The following is a 15,426-nucleotide window of genomic DNA, read 5'->3' as shown; positions in this document are numbered from 1 at the left end:
CCCCTCCCGATTATCTGGCAGGAAAAACTTCCAAGAGCTAGTGCCTCCCACCTCAAGTCTTCAGGACCCACTCACCCTTGGAGGGGCAATTAATGGACCCCAGGGTTTAAGGATTGATCTGGGAGGAATCCTGAGGAGTTAGGTAGGGAGTTCTAATTCTCTCGTCTCCAGTCCAACTCTGGAGGCATAAGTCTGTCCCTTCCAACCCTAGCTGGGAACTCCGTCCTCCTGGCCCATGGAACCCACACTTACCAGCTCCATCCTCAACGCCATGATCTTGTCCCCCAGGCTGTGGCCGTGGCCGGTGCTAGGCGCCCCCGAGAGCATCAGGGCGCCGGAGGTTCCCGGCTCCCATTCGCCTCGCAGCCCGCGGAGCAGCCCTTCAGGGGTCTTCCTGCCCACCTTGCCCTCCACATCTCGCAGGTCAGGCGTCTGGAACTCCGCAGTCCCCTCCATGCGGGCCTATGGCTGAAGAGGACTGGGCCACCGGACGGCGGGGTCTCGTTCCCGGGGGTCCTCCTTTGCCCGCTGCTGGTGCTGAGTGGAACCGGTGGGTCCCCGCCCGCGCCGCGCGGGGGCGGGCGGAGGGTGCCGTAACACTCAGAAAAGCCGCGCAGAGCCGTTCGTGCGTGCGTGCGCGTGTGTTCGTGTTCGTGTTCGTGTGTGTGTGTGTGTTCTCGAGTGCTGCGCACACAATGTACCTAGAATGGGTGGGGCTGGGCGATTTGTACTTGGATTTGCACTTGAAGGAGCACTAGGAGAGTTCAGTGCCTTCTCCCTACACTGCCAGCTGAGTCTAGCCAGTCACGTAGCAGGCGCCCGATAAATGTTTGCTGAAAAAAGCTAAGCATCCTCAGGGGTATGGGAGTTTAAGGAACAGTGGTGACAGAAGCTGCAGAGGATTTTTAAAGGCTTCCTGAAGTAGAGGGGCTGGGTGTACAACAGTGGTTAGAATTTAGCTAGCTACGGACACACACACACACACACACACACACACTTTCAGTGTAATCACTGGATTTATTTTTTTATTAATTTATTCATTCATTTTGAAATATTTCTTTACACACAACATGAAGTTTGAACTCAGCCGGGAGATCAAGAGTTACATATTCTTCTGACTGAGCCAGCCTGGTGCCTTGCCCCTGAGTTTAAATAAAAGGAGAAAATAAGGTTCTTCTGGCCAATGAGAAGCAACCAGTATTGAAAATGAAAAAGTCCACATGGGCCAGATCATGCTTGATCCTGTAGACTGACGCTTTTTTTCTTCTAAGATTTTATTTCTTTATTTGAGAGAAAGAAAGAGCACAAGCAAGGGGAGGGGCAGAGGAAGAGAAGCAGGTTCCCCACTGAGCAGGGGTCTCTCTTGATCCCAGAAACCTGGGATCACCACCTGAGCTGAAGGCAGCCATTTAACCAACTGAGCCACCCAGGCATCCCTAGACTTATGCTTCTAAAGCTTGACTGTGGTTATGAATTTTCTGCAAATCTTGTTAAAATGCAGACTGTGATTCTGAAGATCTGGGATGGAGCCCGAGGTTCTTTTCTAACAAGCTCCCAGATGATGGCCATGCTGCTGGGCCAGGGACCGTACTTTGAGTAACAGGGTAATAGAAGATGGTTCTATGGTGCTTGGATTATATTTTGTAGGCAATGGGGAGCGATGAAAAACTTTTTTTGTTTTGGCTTGATTTGGATGTTTTATCCAAGTAATTCCAGCACAGGGTCACAGAAGGATTTACAAATGTAAAGATAGTTAACTTGGTCTATCGTTTTCCACCTCTAGCCCCACTCCCCAAAGGCAACCACATTCAACTACTTTTTTCTGGTGTTTATACATATAACCCCACATACACTTATACAGGACTACTATTTATTAATTTTAAATATTGTCTACTGACTTCCTATTATGATAAATATGATTTATTTCACACTCTGTGCTTCCCCTCTTCCACTGGCCCTATATATTTCTATCACTATTTTAAGTTCACTTAATGGTTACCTCTGTAATATTAAGTAAAATATTTTTCCTTAGTGTCTCTCAGTCCACAGAAGGGTTATCAGAGGTTAAAAAAACAGATTTGCCTTTTTGAAAAATTACTCTGGATTTTGCAAGGAGAAACGATTGGAGGGGTACAAATCTGGAGTCAAGGAAACTGGAAGGCAAGAAACTGAAATGGCCTGGACCAGGGGCTGTTTGTGAGGTTGGAAAAGAGGCCAGAATGGAGAACTCTTAAGGAGGTAAGATTGACAAGACTGGTTATATTCATTTAATTATAGTGGCATTCATGATGGCTTGTTCAAGAAAACGAACGATTCCAATAAATATTATGGAGAGTCTACTATTTGCTAGCCAGTGTGTGTGGTACAGAGAATACAGTGATGAGCAAACAGACCTGGACTGGCTCCTAGAGAAGAGGATTCAAGGGTGACTCTTAGCTGTTTGGCCTGGTGCCATTCAAAAAGGAAGGGAACCCAGAAAGAGGACTAGGAGTGGGAAGAGATGATCACAGCAGGGGTGGCATTTAGTTGGAGGGGTCTGTGAAGATGTCCAGCAGGCAGCTGGACATAGGTCAGCCTAGAGCTCAGGAGAAATGTTAGGACTGCAGATACAAGTGTAAGAATCTAGGCGGTTAACAGGTCAGGAGAGTGGATAAGATCTGTGAAGAGGGAGACTGAGCAGCAAAGATCAGAGAGGAGCCCTGAGCGACATCTTTTTCAAATGCTAATAAAATGTGCTGGGTTTTCTTCTATTCTCTAATACATACCTATTTGGAAAAATCACCGCCCCCCCCCCCAAAAAAACCAGTAAAAATCACCCATGTTAACATTTTGGGGGATACCATCCCACCATTTAGGAAGCAGGTGGAATATGGAGAGCTCAAAAAAATCTAAATGGTCTTCTGGCTTCCTCCATTTCCTTTTAAAACATTCTCCACCAAACAGTAAAGTTTCTGTTAAATAGGACTATATCACTTTTCGGCTTAAAACTTCCCTGTCTACCTACTCACTTCGGATAAACATCACCATCTTCTAGAAACTTGTTAGAAATGCAGTATTCTGCTCTGCCCAGACTATCAAATGGAAAACTCTAAGAACAGGGCCTAGCAATTTGTGTTTTAAGATGCCCTCCAAGTGATTTTTTTTTTTTTTTAAGATTTTATTTATTTATTTGACGGAGAGAGATCACAAGTAGGCAGAGAGGCAGGCAGAGAGAGAGGGGGAAGCAGGCTCCCCGCCCAGCAGAGAGCCCAATGCGGGGCTCCATCCCAAGAGCCTGGGATCATGACCTGAGCCGAAGGCAGAGGCTTTAACCCACTGAGCCACCCAGGCGCCCCCCTCCAAGTGATTCTGATGCAAGGTAAAATTTAAGAACCACTGTGTTAAGCTAAGTTCTTTGTGTGTATTATCTCATTAAACCTTCAGGACAAATCTGTATTATTCTTTTTTTTTTTTTTTAAAGATTTTATTTATTTATTTGACAGAGAGATCACAAGTAGGCAGAGAGGCGGGCAGAAGCAGGCTCCCTGCTGAGCAGAGAGCCCGATGCGGGACTCGATCCCAGGACCCTGAGATCATGACCTGAGCCGAAGGCAGTGGCTTAATCCACTGAGCCACCCAGGCGCCCCCCTCCAAGTGATTCTGATGCAAGGTAAAATTTAAGAACCACTGTGTTAGGCTAAGTTCTTTGTATGTATTATCTCATTAAACCTTCAGGACAAATCTGTATTATTCTTATCAGTGTAGGGGGAGGGGGTCTTGAGAGAGGATTTGAGCCGGGATACCTCAGTTTGAATTCCAGCTCCCAGCTTTGTGACACTGGATCTCATTACTAACAGTACCCATCTCATGGGATTGTTGTGGAATTAAATGAGGTGGTGTAAATAAAGTGCTTGGAACAATGACCGGCATAGAGTAAGCATTATATAAGCATACCCCCATTTCACAGATTAGGAAATCCAGGCTGAGACGTGAAGTGACTTGCCCAAGGTCTAGCGTAGTGGTAGAATCAGATTTTTAACTCTCCTTAGCCTCCAAAGGCACACCGTAAACCAGGGTGCAAGCCTTGCCGAAGCAAGGGAAGCGGGTAGCTGTGCCGAGGCCTGTAGGCCCTCTGACCCTGGCATCCCGAGTGGTCTCATCCAAGGCTCTAGGGTTCGCCATCCACGATGCTGGGGGCCAAGGCTAAGTTGGGGGGAGGGGCTGCTGCTGTGTTCCAGCAGCCATCCCGCCCGCCAGTTGCGAAGCTGCCGGGGAACTGAGTATTCCGAGTGCTCGACGGCCGCTGACTCCCCCCGCTGCCGCCGCCGCCGCCCTAAGCACCGCCCGCCGCCCTCTCACCCCGCGGCGGCGGCGGCGGAAGCGGGGAGGCGGGGCGGACCGGGCCGGGGCGGGGCCGCGAGCGGCATGGAGGAGGCGGAGGCCGCGGCGCGCCGGGCAGAGCAGTGCGGGCCGGAGAGGGGCCCGAGCGGCGCCCGGGCCCCCTGAGCCGTGAGTCCTCCTGGGCGGGAGTCCGGGAGGGGTGGCGCGGCCGGGGCAGGTCTCCCGAGCCCTCAGGCGGCCCCGAGCCCTGGAAGGAGAAGAGCGGGGCCAGATAGGAGAGGGCGAGAGCGCAAGCAAGCGGGTGGAGGATTGGGGGCCAGGGTTGGTGGGGGGTGGTGTTTGTGCCCTTTGCCCACCCCCAGGACCGGGAAGTCCTGGAGCTTGGTCTTTTTAGGGGCTGCTGAACATTGAGAGTCGATTACTTGGCCTCTGTTCTGGGGGCCCTGGGCAGCTCTGCCAGTTACTCCAAGCACCCTAGCCCCAGGGGAGTTTCCAGGTGACCCGACCCCTCTGAATGGTTCCTTTCCAGAGCAGTTGAGCCACTTTTCCCAGGTCACACAACCTGGATGTCTGCAGGAAAGAGTTGTTGGGAGGTCCTCCCTGGTCTCCCCAGAAGGCATCAGACTTTGGGAGGTACACCCTAGTCCCTGTGACCCTCTGGTCCTCTCAGATTCCTGAAGGCATGGGTTGGCCAGGACAGTGGTGACTCCCCAATCCGGCATGGACGACTGGAAGGCCAGCTCCCTCATCAAGCCCTTTGGGGCTCGGAAGAAGCGGAGCTGGTATCTTACCTGGAAGTATAAACTGACCAACCAACGGGCCCTGCGGAGATTCTGTCAGGTACAGAGCTGTCCCAGTGCCCCTGGGGGCTCCCTCCCAGCTTTACCCTAGCCTACACTATGGGCACTGGGACCTACCTTGGCTGCTCCCAACCCTGGAAGGAGGCAGCAGGTTCCTAGAGAGGAAACCTCTTTGTGTCATGCCCCTCCGAGGTGGTGGTTTGGGCCCAGAGTTCTGGAATCAGAACCCAAGTACAACCCCCTAGGCTTCTGACAGAAACCTGAAGTCTAATCAGGAAGGCTTTGCTCAGGGGCACCCACCTGTCAGGCCGTTAGAGCTAAGACCCAGGTCTTCTGATCCCCAGCTTGGTTCTCTGGGATTGGCTCCATCTGTGGGAACTAATTGTGGAGGGGACCAAGGAAATCAGGACCTCAAATGGAAAAATACAGGAGCTCTGGGTAGGGAAGGCCCTGATGAAGAGAAGGGTCAGGGCTCGTTCCCTGGAGGAAGTGATCTTGAAATTGGACCCTGGTTGGGGGGAGTAGAACTGGGTGGACAGAGGGAGGAGAGACAGGCCTCAGGCTCTCCCTATGTCCTCATTGTAGCCAGGGGCCTTCCTTTCAGGAAGACCCTCAGTGATCTGGAGGAGCACCCCTCCTTAGTCATCTTTACCCCTCCCCTCAGACAGGGGCAGTGCTTTTCTTACTGGTCACCGTCATCGTCAACATCAAGTTGATTCTGGACACGCGGCGAGCAATCAGCGAGGCTAATGGAGATCCAGAACCAGAGCAAGACTATGGTGGGGCCAGGCTGAGTTTGAGATTGGCTGGTGGGGTGAAGGATGGGGTGGGGGTGGGGTTCCCCTGGGATCTCATAGCTGAAATGGTAGGCAGATGCCAAGGGATGAGACTCTGCTGGAGAGAGTATCTCCATAACCTGTCACACCCCCACAGATGAGGCTCTGGGCCGATTAGAGCCCTCAAGGCGCAGAGGCAGTGGTCCCCGACGGGTTCTGGATGTGGAGGTGTACTCAAGCCGCAGCAAAGTGTATGTGGCAGTGGATGGCACTACGGTGAGTGGGCCACTGTCTGGCGTAGCGGCCCTGTATTCTCAGGGTATGGTTCCCTGGCTCCAGGATCCACAGCCTGGGTGGGTACTGCCTCTCTGACACTTTTGAGCTATGTGGCTCTGGAGGCCTCAGTTCCTTATCTTTAGGCTGGGACTAGTGATGTCAACTTGTCAGGATTTGGTGAAAAGTGTGTGAAATGTGTTACATGTAGTGGCATCTTATCAAAAGTGAGCATTAGCAGTAGTAGGCAGACAATTTATTGATTGATTTATTTCATAACTATCTTCTGGTCCCTTCTTTGGCTTCGGCCTTGTCTGGAGCATTGGGGACCAAAGGGGAAGTCAGACCTGGCTCCACTTTGAGGGGCTCAGTCTGATGGATTATGATATCTCCAGCATGAGGAAGAGACATTCAGGGGCTCTAGGAGCTTGAAAGCCGTGGAAAGGAGGGTTGTAGAAAGATCTGGTCTCTTTTTTGATGGGTAAGTTAAGGTGGTTTTCTGGAAGGGGTGGCCTTCAGGCTGGATTGGAGGAGAGCTGTTCACAGAAGCACAGGCAGGAGGGATGTTTCCCACAGCTGGTTTTTTGAGTTCCTGTAAGGCAGAGAGGCCTCAAATGCCAGTGTGAAGAGCTGGGCTTGGTCTCTGCTGCCCGGTAGGTGCTGGAGGACGAGGCTCGGGAGCAGGGCCGCGGCATCCACGTCATCGTTCTCAACCAGGCCACGGTGAGGTTCTAGGGGTGGGGGGCCTGGAGGGCTGAAGCTGAGCCCTCCTTGCTGGTGACATTAACTCACAAGAGATATGACCCCACCAGGGCCACGTGATGGCAAAGCGTGTGTTTGACACGTACTCACCTCATGAGGATGAGGCCATGGTTTTGTTCCTCAACATGGTGGCACCTGGCCGAGTGCTCATCTGTACGGTCAAGGTCAGTGACTCTGCCTGGATCCCTTTGTCTGTGCCCCCAGCTCCGACCTTGCTCATGGCCCTGGGTTCTCTACCCCTAAGAAAGCATAGTGGGAGGAGCCTCTGGAGGAAAGTAATAAATGTTCCAGTCTTGGCCTTGTCATTTATATTTAGCAGATAGTTATTAAGCACCTACTGTGTGCCAGGCACTGTTTTGGGTGGTGGAGATATAACAGGAAGCAGCCTTTATGGAACTTACATTCTGCAGGGCAAGATAACCACAAAAAAGCCCAGTACACCGATAATGTCAGGAAACGATAACTTAATGAAGACAGTAAGGCAAGGAAGACAGAGTTATGGTGATTCCTTTTAGAAAGAGAAGGTCTCTGTAAGGAAGTGACATATAAGCAGAAAGCCGGAGGAAGTAAGGAGAGGGCCCAGCAAATACCTGGAGGAAGAGTGTCTCGGTAAGAAGGTAGCGAGGGCACAGGCCCTGAGGAGGGAAGGTGCTGTCATGCTTCAGAAGCTGCAGGGGTGCCCGTGGAGCTGGAGATTCAGGGAGGGGAGGTACAGATTGTGTGGGATCCTAGTAGGGATTTACTAGCCTGGTGACCTTGGATGATTCTCAGAATCTCTCTAAGCAGTTTTCTTATCTGTGAAAGGAGAGTAACCTCGGAGAGTTGTCGTGACTGTTTAATGAGCTAATGTAAAATAAAAGGTTTCACACGGTGCCTGACACAGAGTGAGTGCTCCGTGCAGCCAGGTCTCCCAGAAAAGTGCCGGTGAAGCTGACTGCCTTCCCTGGTCTCCCAGGACGAGGGCTCCTTCCACCTCAAGGACACAGCCAAGGCTCTGCTGAGGAGCCTGGGTAGCCAGGCCGGCCCTGCCCTGGGCTGGAGGGACACGTGGGCCTTCGTGGGACGCAAAGGAGGTATGGGCACCATAGGCCACCCACCCTGTAGTATCAGGGGCGCGGAAGGAGCGGAACCCCAAGAGATGGGGTGGGGTTGGGGGCAAAGAGGAGCCAGAAGCGGTGGGCTGGATGAAGGTGGGCAGAGAGCCGGGAAGAAGCCTTAAAACTGGAGCTTGGGCCTCCGTTGCACCTCATTCCTTTCCCTTGCTAGGTCCTGTCCTTGGGGAGAAACATTCTAAGTCACCTGCCCTCTCCTCCTGGGGGGACCCAGTCCTGCTGAAGACAGATGTGCCGCTGAGCTCAGCCGAAGGTGGGGTTAGTGGGGACTGGGCTCCAGGGCAGTGCCTGGGCTGGAGGCGGGCCTTGGGTCCTATTTATGAAGCTTTATTTTCTTGACTGGGTGCCTGGGGCTCTGTAGATCACACTAGCCTTGTGCCTCCTCACACATCATCCCGTTGACCCCATCCCTCTGTCAGAGGCAGAGTGCCACTGGGCAGACACGGAGCTGAACCGTCGCCGCCGGCGCTTCTGCAGCAAGGTGGAGGGCTATGGGAGTGTGTGCAGCTGCAAGGACCCCACACCCATCGAGTTCAGCCCTGACCCAGTGAGTGGGGCCTGAGACAGGGAGGCTTAGACCCCTTCTTCGCTTGGCAGGGAGATCTAGGAAAGAGCCAGGCTGGGCTCTGCCGATCCCAGCCTGAGAGAGGGAACCAGAACCTGGGGATTTACCTTGACTCGGAAAGATCGGGGGAGGGGAGGCATGTGAACAAAGGCCTGGAGTTGGATTTGGGTTGAGTTTGTGGAAGGGCCTGGACAGAGAGACAGACCCCCTGCCACTTCCCTCTCTACTCTGGAGTCACCTTCTCTCCAAAGAACTCTTCCCTAGGTGGGAATCCCGGTTTGAAGAGGGAGTGAGGCAAGAGCTAAAAACTGTTTCTCCCTCAGCTCCCGGACAACAAGGTCCTCAATGTGCCTGTGGCTGTCATTGCAGGGAACCGGCCCAATTACTTGTATAGGTGAGCCTGGGAGAGGGCCATTCAGCGCTGAACGGGAGGGTGCTTAGCACGGGGGACCCTCGGGCTCATCGGCCTGCGGGAAGAACTCTTGAGGTGGGAGGAAAGGCAGCAGATTCTGGGCCCATTCACCCATGTGGGTGGACAGGGGGAATGTGAGCCCATCGGTTAGCACAGAGGGACCCTGAACTGAGGGGACAGAAAGGCCTAACATATCCCTGGGCTCCCCAGGATGCTGCGCTCTCTGCTGTCAGCCCAGGGGGTGTCTCCCCAGATGATAACAGTTTTCATCGATGGCTACTACGAGGTGAGTGGGATTTGGAGGCTATGGGAAGAGCAGAGCCCAGGGCCGTGGGTGTGGGGTAGCAGTGATTACAAGAGAAAGAGCCCGGGCAAAGGCTGTGCGATATGGACGGCTTGGCATGGCAGAGCCTACAAGGTGGACGGGGGGCAGGTGGTTCACATGGTGACCAGTAGCCGTGCCCCCCAGGAGCCAATGGATGTGGTGGCACTGTTTGGTCTGAGGGGTATCCAGCACACGCCCATCAGCATCAAGAACGCCCGTGTGTCTCAGGTACTGCCTAGGCAAGGATGGAAGGGGCAGACGCCTGACCCCACCATCCACCCCAAAGCTCATATGCCCTCTTTCCACTCCCCACCCAGCACTACAAAGCCAGCCTCACTGCCACTTTCAACCTGTTTCCCGTGAGTAGTATGGACAAAGCCCTTGGGCCTGGGGTGGGGAAACATGGGTATAAAGTCTGGTCTTAGTAGACAGCAAGCTCTTGCCCTCTCTGGGCCTCAGCCTCCTGATCTGGAAAATGGGGGTAGTGCTGCCTGAGAAGTGAGATGGGGGTAGAGGAGGCACAGGATGGGAAGGGCCCCCTTGGGGTCATGCTGTCCCCTACCTCTCCCTGCAGGAAGCCAGGTTTGCGGTGGTTCTGGAAGAGGACCTGGACATTGCTGTGGATTTTTTCAGGTGAGGGAGTGCCACTTTGTAAATGCCTCTGTGAGTTCCCTCAGGCCTCTTTGCTTAGCTGGCTTTCCAGGGAAGAAGGCAGTAGGGTGTCTGGGAGAGCTCTGTGGGAGAAGTCAGCTCGAAAGTGGGGGGAAAGCCTGAGCACAAAGGTAGGATGGCAGGTATTGGGGTTGGAGTAGAGTGTAGAAAGGATGGGTGAAGACAGTGGAGATCTGGGGGATGGGACACACAGGCATGACTCCTGATCCCATCTCCAGCTCTTCCAGCATCACTGTGTGACTGTGTTTGTCCTTGCCTTTCCCTGAACCCTTGGACCCTGCCTCTCTCAGTTTCCTGAGCCAGTCCATCCACCTGCTGGAGGAGGATGACAGCCTGTATTGTATCTCTGCCTGGAACGACCAGGTAAGCCCAGGGGACAGGGTCAGCTGGGGCATTGGTATAAGCCCCAAGCTAAGACCTCCCACCGTGGCTCCCCCCTGTCTCCAGGGATACGAACATACAGCTGAGGACCCAGCACTGCTGTACCGCGTGGAGACCATGCCTGGGCTGGGCTGGGTGCTCAGGAAGTCCTTGTACAAGGAAGAGCTTGAGCCCAAGTGGCCCACACCAGAAAAGGTGCCCTGGCAGGGTAGGGGGAGTGGGCTGGAGGCCTCCCCCCCCCCCGCCAACTCTAGACCTCTTCATCTTTATCCTCTTCCGGGCCCATAGCTCTGGGACTGGGACATGTGGATGCGGATGCCTGAGCAGCGCCGAGGCCGAGAGTGTATCATCCCTGATGTTTCCCGATCCTACCACTTCGGCATCGTTGGCCTCAACATGAACGGCTACTTCCACGTGAGTGGGAAGCGGGGTGTTGCAGAGGCAGGCACTGTGTGATGGACAGAGCAAGAATGTGGACTCCAGAGCCATCCCAGCTCTGCCACTGACAAACCTTGGGGAAAATCCCGTATCCTCTTTTGCCTCAGTTTCTTGATTTGTACAATGAGGATAAAAATCCTATCTACCTTGTTAAGTTTTGAGGTGATGAGGTTTAAATGAGTTAATATATGGAAAAGGCTTTGGACTGCAAGCATTATGTAAGGGTTAGCTGGTATTATTTTTATTATTACTATTCTTAGTGTCAGACTGCCGGTGTGGGGAGGGTATTTCTGCCACCAGACACTTACACAGCCCTGCCAGCTCTGCCCTCTCCTGTCCTTGCAAATGTGGGGGCTCAGGCCTCTGCCTGAAGTGAACAGGGATGTCCCCAGGCCCCCATGCCTTACCTGGCTGTGTCCAAAGGGCCACTCCCCAGTTACAGCAAGAGTACGCTTTGAGACAACCCGGCCCAAAGGAACAGATGGATGGCTTGGAACCTCCAAGAAGCCAGAAGGACCCTGAGAGGCTGGCTTACACAAGATCCCAGTCATCTCCTATAGAGGGGTAGGCGTTTACCTGAGGTCACTGTCAGTACCTTAGTCACAGCACTTTCCTCCCTCTCAGCACAGCCTGTTCTTTTGCCCACCAGGCCTGGTAGGGCCTGTTGTGGCTTCTGGGGCCCTACAGCAGCAGACCCCAGGACAACTACTGGGAGCAGGGACTAGCTCAGGGGTCAGTAGCACGAGCTGCCGGTATGGGCCTGAGCTCTCTAGCAACAGTGGAGCCCAAACTAAAGCTAGTAAGAGCCTGTCGAGGATGTGACAAAGAAGAGGATGGGGAAGACAGGAGAGGCTGGGAGGGGGCAGGTTAGAGGGACCTCTGTGGGTCCAGAGCTTCATCTATGGGCCTTGTGGGTATGTGGTCAGTGGGCAGGTGTGGGCCTGACTGTGGAAGGCCTGATGCTTACTTTCACACCCACTCCAGGAGGCCTACTTCAAGAAGCACAAGTTCAACACGGTTCCAGGTGTCCAGCTCAGGAACGTGGACAGGTGGGGACTGGGGACAAGACAAAGGGGAAGATGTCTGGGAGCCTTGATGACCAATCCCCAGTATTCCCTTCCAGCCGTGGGGCCTGTTTTTTTTACCCCCAGCCCTGCTGCCACCCAGTACCCATGTGATCCTTTTCCTTGCCCCTGGAACCTGAAGGGTGACCCCTTCCCCTGACCCATTTTTCCTTCTCCTTCAGTTTGAAGAAGGAAGCTTATGAAGTGGAAATTCACAGGCTGCTCAGGTATGGCCTCTGCCAGTAGGGATATATGGCAGGGAGTGAGGAGGCAAATATTGGGTGTCTTGGCCCCATAATTTTGGGGACCACTGCAAAATGAAAATGAGCACCTTGTTCAAAGATTAAGAATTTCAAGACAGCAATAGCAGAGCATTAAACTAAGCATGGGGTCTTAAGGTACCCACCTGTGACACAGGCTCTGTCTTGGCCTTTCTCCCCTGCTACAGTGAGGCTGAGGTTCTAGACCACAGCAAGAACCCTTGTGAAGACTCTTTCCTGCCAGATACAGAGGGCCACACCTATGTGGCCTTCATCCGAATGGAGAAAGATGATGACTTCACTACCTGGACCCAGCTTGCCAAGGTGCGCCACCAATACACCCACCCCAGGCTTACTCCTCCCCACCAGATATAGGGAGCCTTTGTTCTGGGATCATCTTCTACCCTTGAACCTTCTCTTCATACTCTGGGAACCCCTATCCAACCCCTTTGTCCAGTTCCATATTCTAGAAGATGCTACATCTTGCAAATTGAGGAGACTATTGAGGAGGGGTGGGGAGTTGGGCCAAGCGTCCTCAATGCCCCCTCCCCACAGCTCTCTGACCACTGCCTCTTCCCCTACCCTGCTTTTACCAGTGCCTCCATATCTGGGACCTGGATGTGCGTGGCAACCACCGGGGCCTGTGGAGATTGTTTCGAAAGAAGAATCACTTCCTGGTGGTGGGCGTCCCAGCCTCCCCCTACTCGTGAGTGACTCTTTTCTGCCCTGGGAAATGGGAAACTAATGGGATTAGAGGACATAGCTAATTACCTCTTCCCTATACATTTTCAAATTATCTTCCCAGGGTGAAGAAGCCACCATCAATCACCCCAATTTTCCTGGAACCACCCCCAAAGGAAGAGGGAGCCCCAGGAGCCGCAGAACAGACATGAGACCTCCTCCAGGACCCTGCAGGGCTGGGTACTGTGTACCCCCAGGCAGGCTAGCCCTTCACCCCATCCTGTAGGATTTTGTAGACACTGGTAGGGGTCTGGGTTGGCTTGTTTTTAACATGAGACTTAATTACTAACTCAAAGGGGAGGCTTCCCCTGCTCCAACGCCCCTGTACCTGAGTTGGAGGTCTATTTATTTACTTCCCTGTTGGGAAGGGCCAGGATAGTACCTGGGAATCATTGGGGTCCCTGGGCAGCTGATCCTGCCCTTTGCACACTCCCTCCTCCCAGGCCTGGTTCAGAATCTAACCTATTTATTGACTGTCCTGAGGGCCTTGGGAACAGGCTGAAGCCCAGAGGGCCTGGAATCCTTTCTCGGCTGGGGTGCTGCCCTGGGGATGGGGCTGGCTCTTACTCAGGAACCTGCTGTGCCCAACCCACGGACAGGCCCGCTGGGGCCCAGCCTGCTGCCACAGACTCACTCAGAGACCCTCAGACACGGAACCAGGCCTCTTCTCAGCCTCCCCTTTGTCCAGATTTCCAAAGCTGGATAAGGTGGTCATTGATTAAAAAAGGAGAAAACCTCTGGGGATGTGTTTTATGGTTATGTGTGAGGTGGTTTGGGGTGGGGGCATTTGTGTGTGAGAGAGAGAGAAAGAGAGATAGGAAAGTGAATGGTCATGATAGTTTTCCTTACTGTCCCTCCACAGGGTTTAGCTTCGTTTGGGGCCATTTGGCCACCAGGGGATGCCCAAGTCTCAAACTCCCAAGATTTTTCCCTAAGCTCCACCTTAGGACAACAGAGCCTGACCTTAGCCCCACCCTACTTGGGGCTGAGCTTAGAACAGCCACCCCAAACCCCTTCCCTACGGAGCTTTTATCTCGCCTAGCTTGTCTGGGCAGGTACCTATCCCCAAAGATGGAGCAGGAGAGCAAAAAGAGATGCTTGGGGGATGAGGGAGGTGATGGGAGAGCAGGTGAATCTAGTGGGGATTGAAAGGAAGGTTGGGGGGCTGACCGAACTGGGCCGGCATTATTCAGGAGGCTGGGTCTGGGTTGCAGATAGAGTTACAGGAGCAAGGATCTGTGGCCCTCAGGCAGGGTACTCCGTGTGCAGATTCCATATCTAGGCATTTTTCTGGAGAAAAACCATCGTTTTCATCAGATTCTCACCTAACCAGTGACCTGAAGAGATGAGGAAGATATAACTTAGATAGCCCTGGAAGCACCAGGAAATGAATGCGATTGTCTGGAGGTAGTGGATGAGAAAGCACTAAGGCAGGGGGCAGGACATTTAAGGGATCTGTCCAGGACTTGGGATCAGGAAGCTGAGTGTAGAACACGCCTCCTGAGAAGGGGTCAGCCTGCAGAGTCCTTTCAAGGTGAGCCTCGTGAGCTCCTTATAGAGAGCCTTGGCCAGGGAGGAAGGAACTGTCTAGAACCCCCACCTTTTCACCAGCTCCACCCCTCCCTCCCCCACTGGTGCCTGGAGCCCAGGTCCCTGATGGCATAGGCTGCACAGGTGGTGTGTTGCTTGGACCATTTGTCGCCACCCTGACGCCTTCAGTGTTTACTGGAGATAGAGCTAGTGCTTCAGGTGCCCCAATAGCCAGGTTGAGGGGAAGTTAGCCCATGACTAGGTAGAGTCCCCGCCCTGGGCAAACAAATCCCTTACAGCCTCTGTGTAGGCACCTGGTGTGTGAGACAGGTCAGGTGCTGAAGCAGGGAGAGGGACTAGTGGCGACTTGCTCTCCCTGCCAGCCCCCCACCCCCAGTAGGCTTCTGATCTAGGCCTCAGACTAACTCTCAGGCACTGTGTGTGGCCCTGGCCAGGTTGTTGTTCCTTCTTGGGCTCAGCAGGGGATAGTAAATAGTTCTGGGCTGCCCTGGAAAAGCCAGGGAGGAAAAATCAGGGGTCAAAGGGAAGCAAGGAGGAGCACGGTCTGCCAGTCTGGGTCTTGTTGGTCATAGCCTCCCTCGTTCATGATGTCAGTCCTGGTTCAGCAGCTATCAGATCCATGTCTGGGATCTTCTGGCTTTCAAGTAAATCTGACCCCACACCAGCCGGGACCCCACCAGGCCCTGGAGTCAGACAGCCTGGGCCCAAATCAAGGCTCAGCTCTTCAGGGAAGGTTGTAGATGTGGACTAAGTCACTTGGGCTTTCTAGGCCCAGTTTCTGGAGCATGGGGTAGTTAAAATTAAATAAGAGATCAGATCTGTAGAGCCCCAGAGGCAAGCCAGAACCAAGAATAAACAAAGTTCTTTCTAAAATCCCCAAGGCAGGGACAGTTGTGGGGCTTTGCCCCAGTGAGAAGGGTGGACAGCTTGGATCCTCTGATGGTGGCTTCTGGGGGACTTCCAGAGCCTAAGAA

General features: G+C 53.4%; 2 protein-coding genes across 2 annotated transcripts in view; one reads left to right on the top strand and one right to left on the bottom strand.

The window, feature by feature from the left end:
* Positions 1-639, bottom strand: part of LURAP1 (leucine rich adaptor protein 1) — an 11,364-nt gene extending 10,725 nt beyond the window's left edge. The window contains exon 1 of the mRNA XM_032877668.1: positions 253-639. Coding sequence (XP_032733559.1) covers positions 253-456 — 204 coding nt within the window. The 5' untranslated portion in view covers positions 457-639. The remainder of the gene's footprint in view (positions 1-252) is intronic.
* Positions 640-4,378: 3,739 nt separating this feature from the next.
* POMGNT1 (protein O-linked mannose N-acetylglucosaminyltransferase 1 (beta 1,2-)) lies at positions 4,379-13,527 on the top strand. The gene is made up of 22 exons (XM_032877667.1): positions 4,379-4,488; positions 4,991-5,160; positions 5,785-5,899; positions 6,054-6,172; positions 6,827-6,892; positions 6,982-7,095; positions 7,887-8,004; positions 8,198-8,296; positions 8,463-8,590; positions 8,932-9,002; positions 9,231-9,306; positions 9,490-9,573; positions 9,663-9,704; positions 9,920-9,978; positions 10,308-10,380; positions 10,465-10,593; positions 10,687-10,812; positions 11,821-11,885; positions 12,083-12,127; positions 12,349-12,484; positions 12,757-12,866; positions 12,966-13,527. The coding sequence occupies exons 2-22, from the start codon at positions 5,041-5,043 to the stop codon at positions 13,051-13,053; spliced, it is 1,983 nt and encodes a 660-aa protein (XP_032733558.1). The 5' UTR covers positions 4,379-4,488; positions 4,991-5,040; the 3' UTR covers positions 13,054-13,527.
* Positions 13,528-15,426: the final 1,899 nt, after the last annotated feature.

This window comes from Lontra canadensis, unplaced genomic scaffold, assembly GCF_010015895.1.
Source record: "Lontra canadensis isolate GAN:19392208 unplaced genomic scaffold, GSC_riverotter_1.0 scaffold60, whole genome shotgun sequence".
NCBI lineage: Eukaryota > Metazoa > Chordata > Mammalia > Carnivora > Mustelidae > Lontra > Lontra canadensis.
This window is presented reverse-complemented; position numbering and strand designations above follow the sequence as displayed.

Coding starts and splice junctions, on each gene's coding strand:
- POMGNT1 (XM_032877667.1), top strand. CDS start 5,041: ATGGACGACTGGAAGGCCAGCTCCCTCATCAAGCCCTTTGGGGCTCGG. Junction 5,161..5,784: donor CCCTGCGGAGATTCTGTCAG/GTACAGAGCTGT, acceptor CCCTCCCCTCAG/ACAGGGGCAGTGCTTTTCTT. Junction 10,381..10,464: donor TCTCTGCCTGGAACGACCAG/GTAAGCCCAGGG, acceptor CCCTGTCTCCAG/GGATACGAACATACAGCTGA.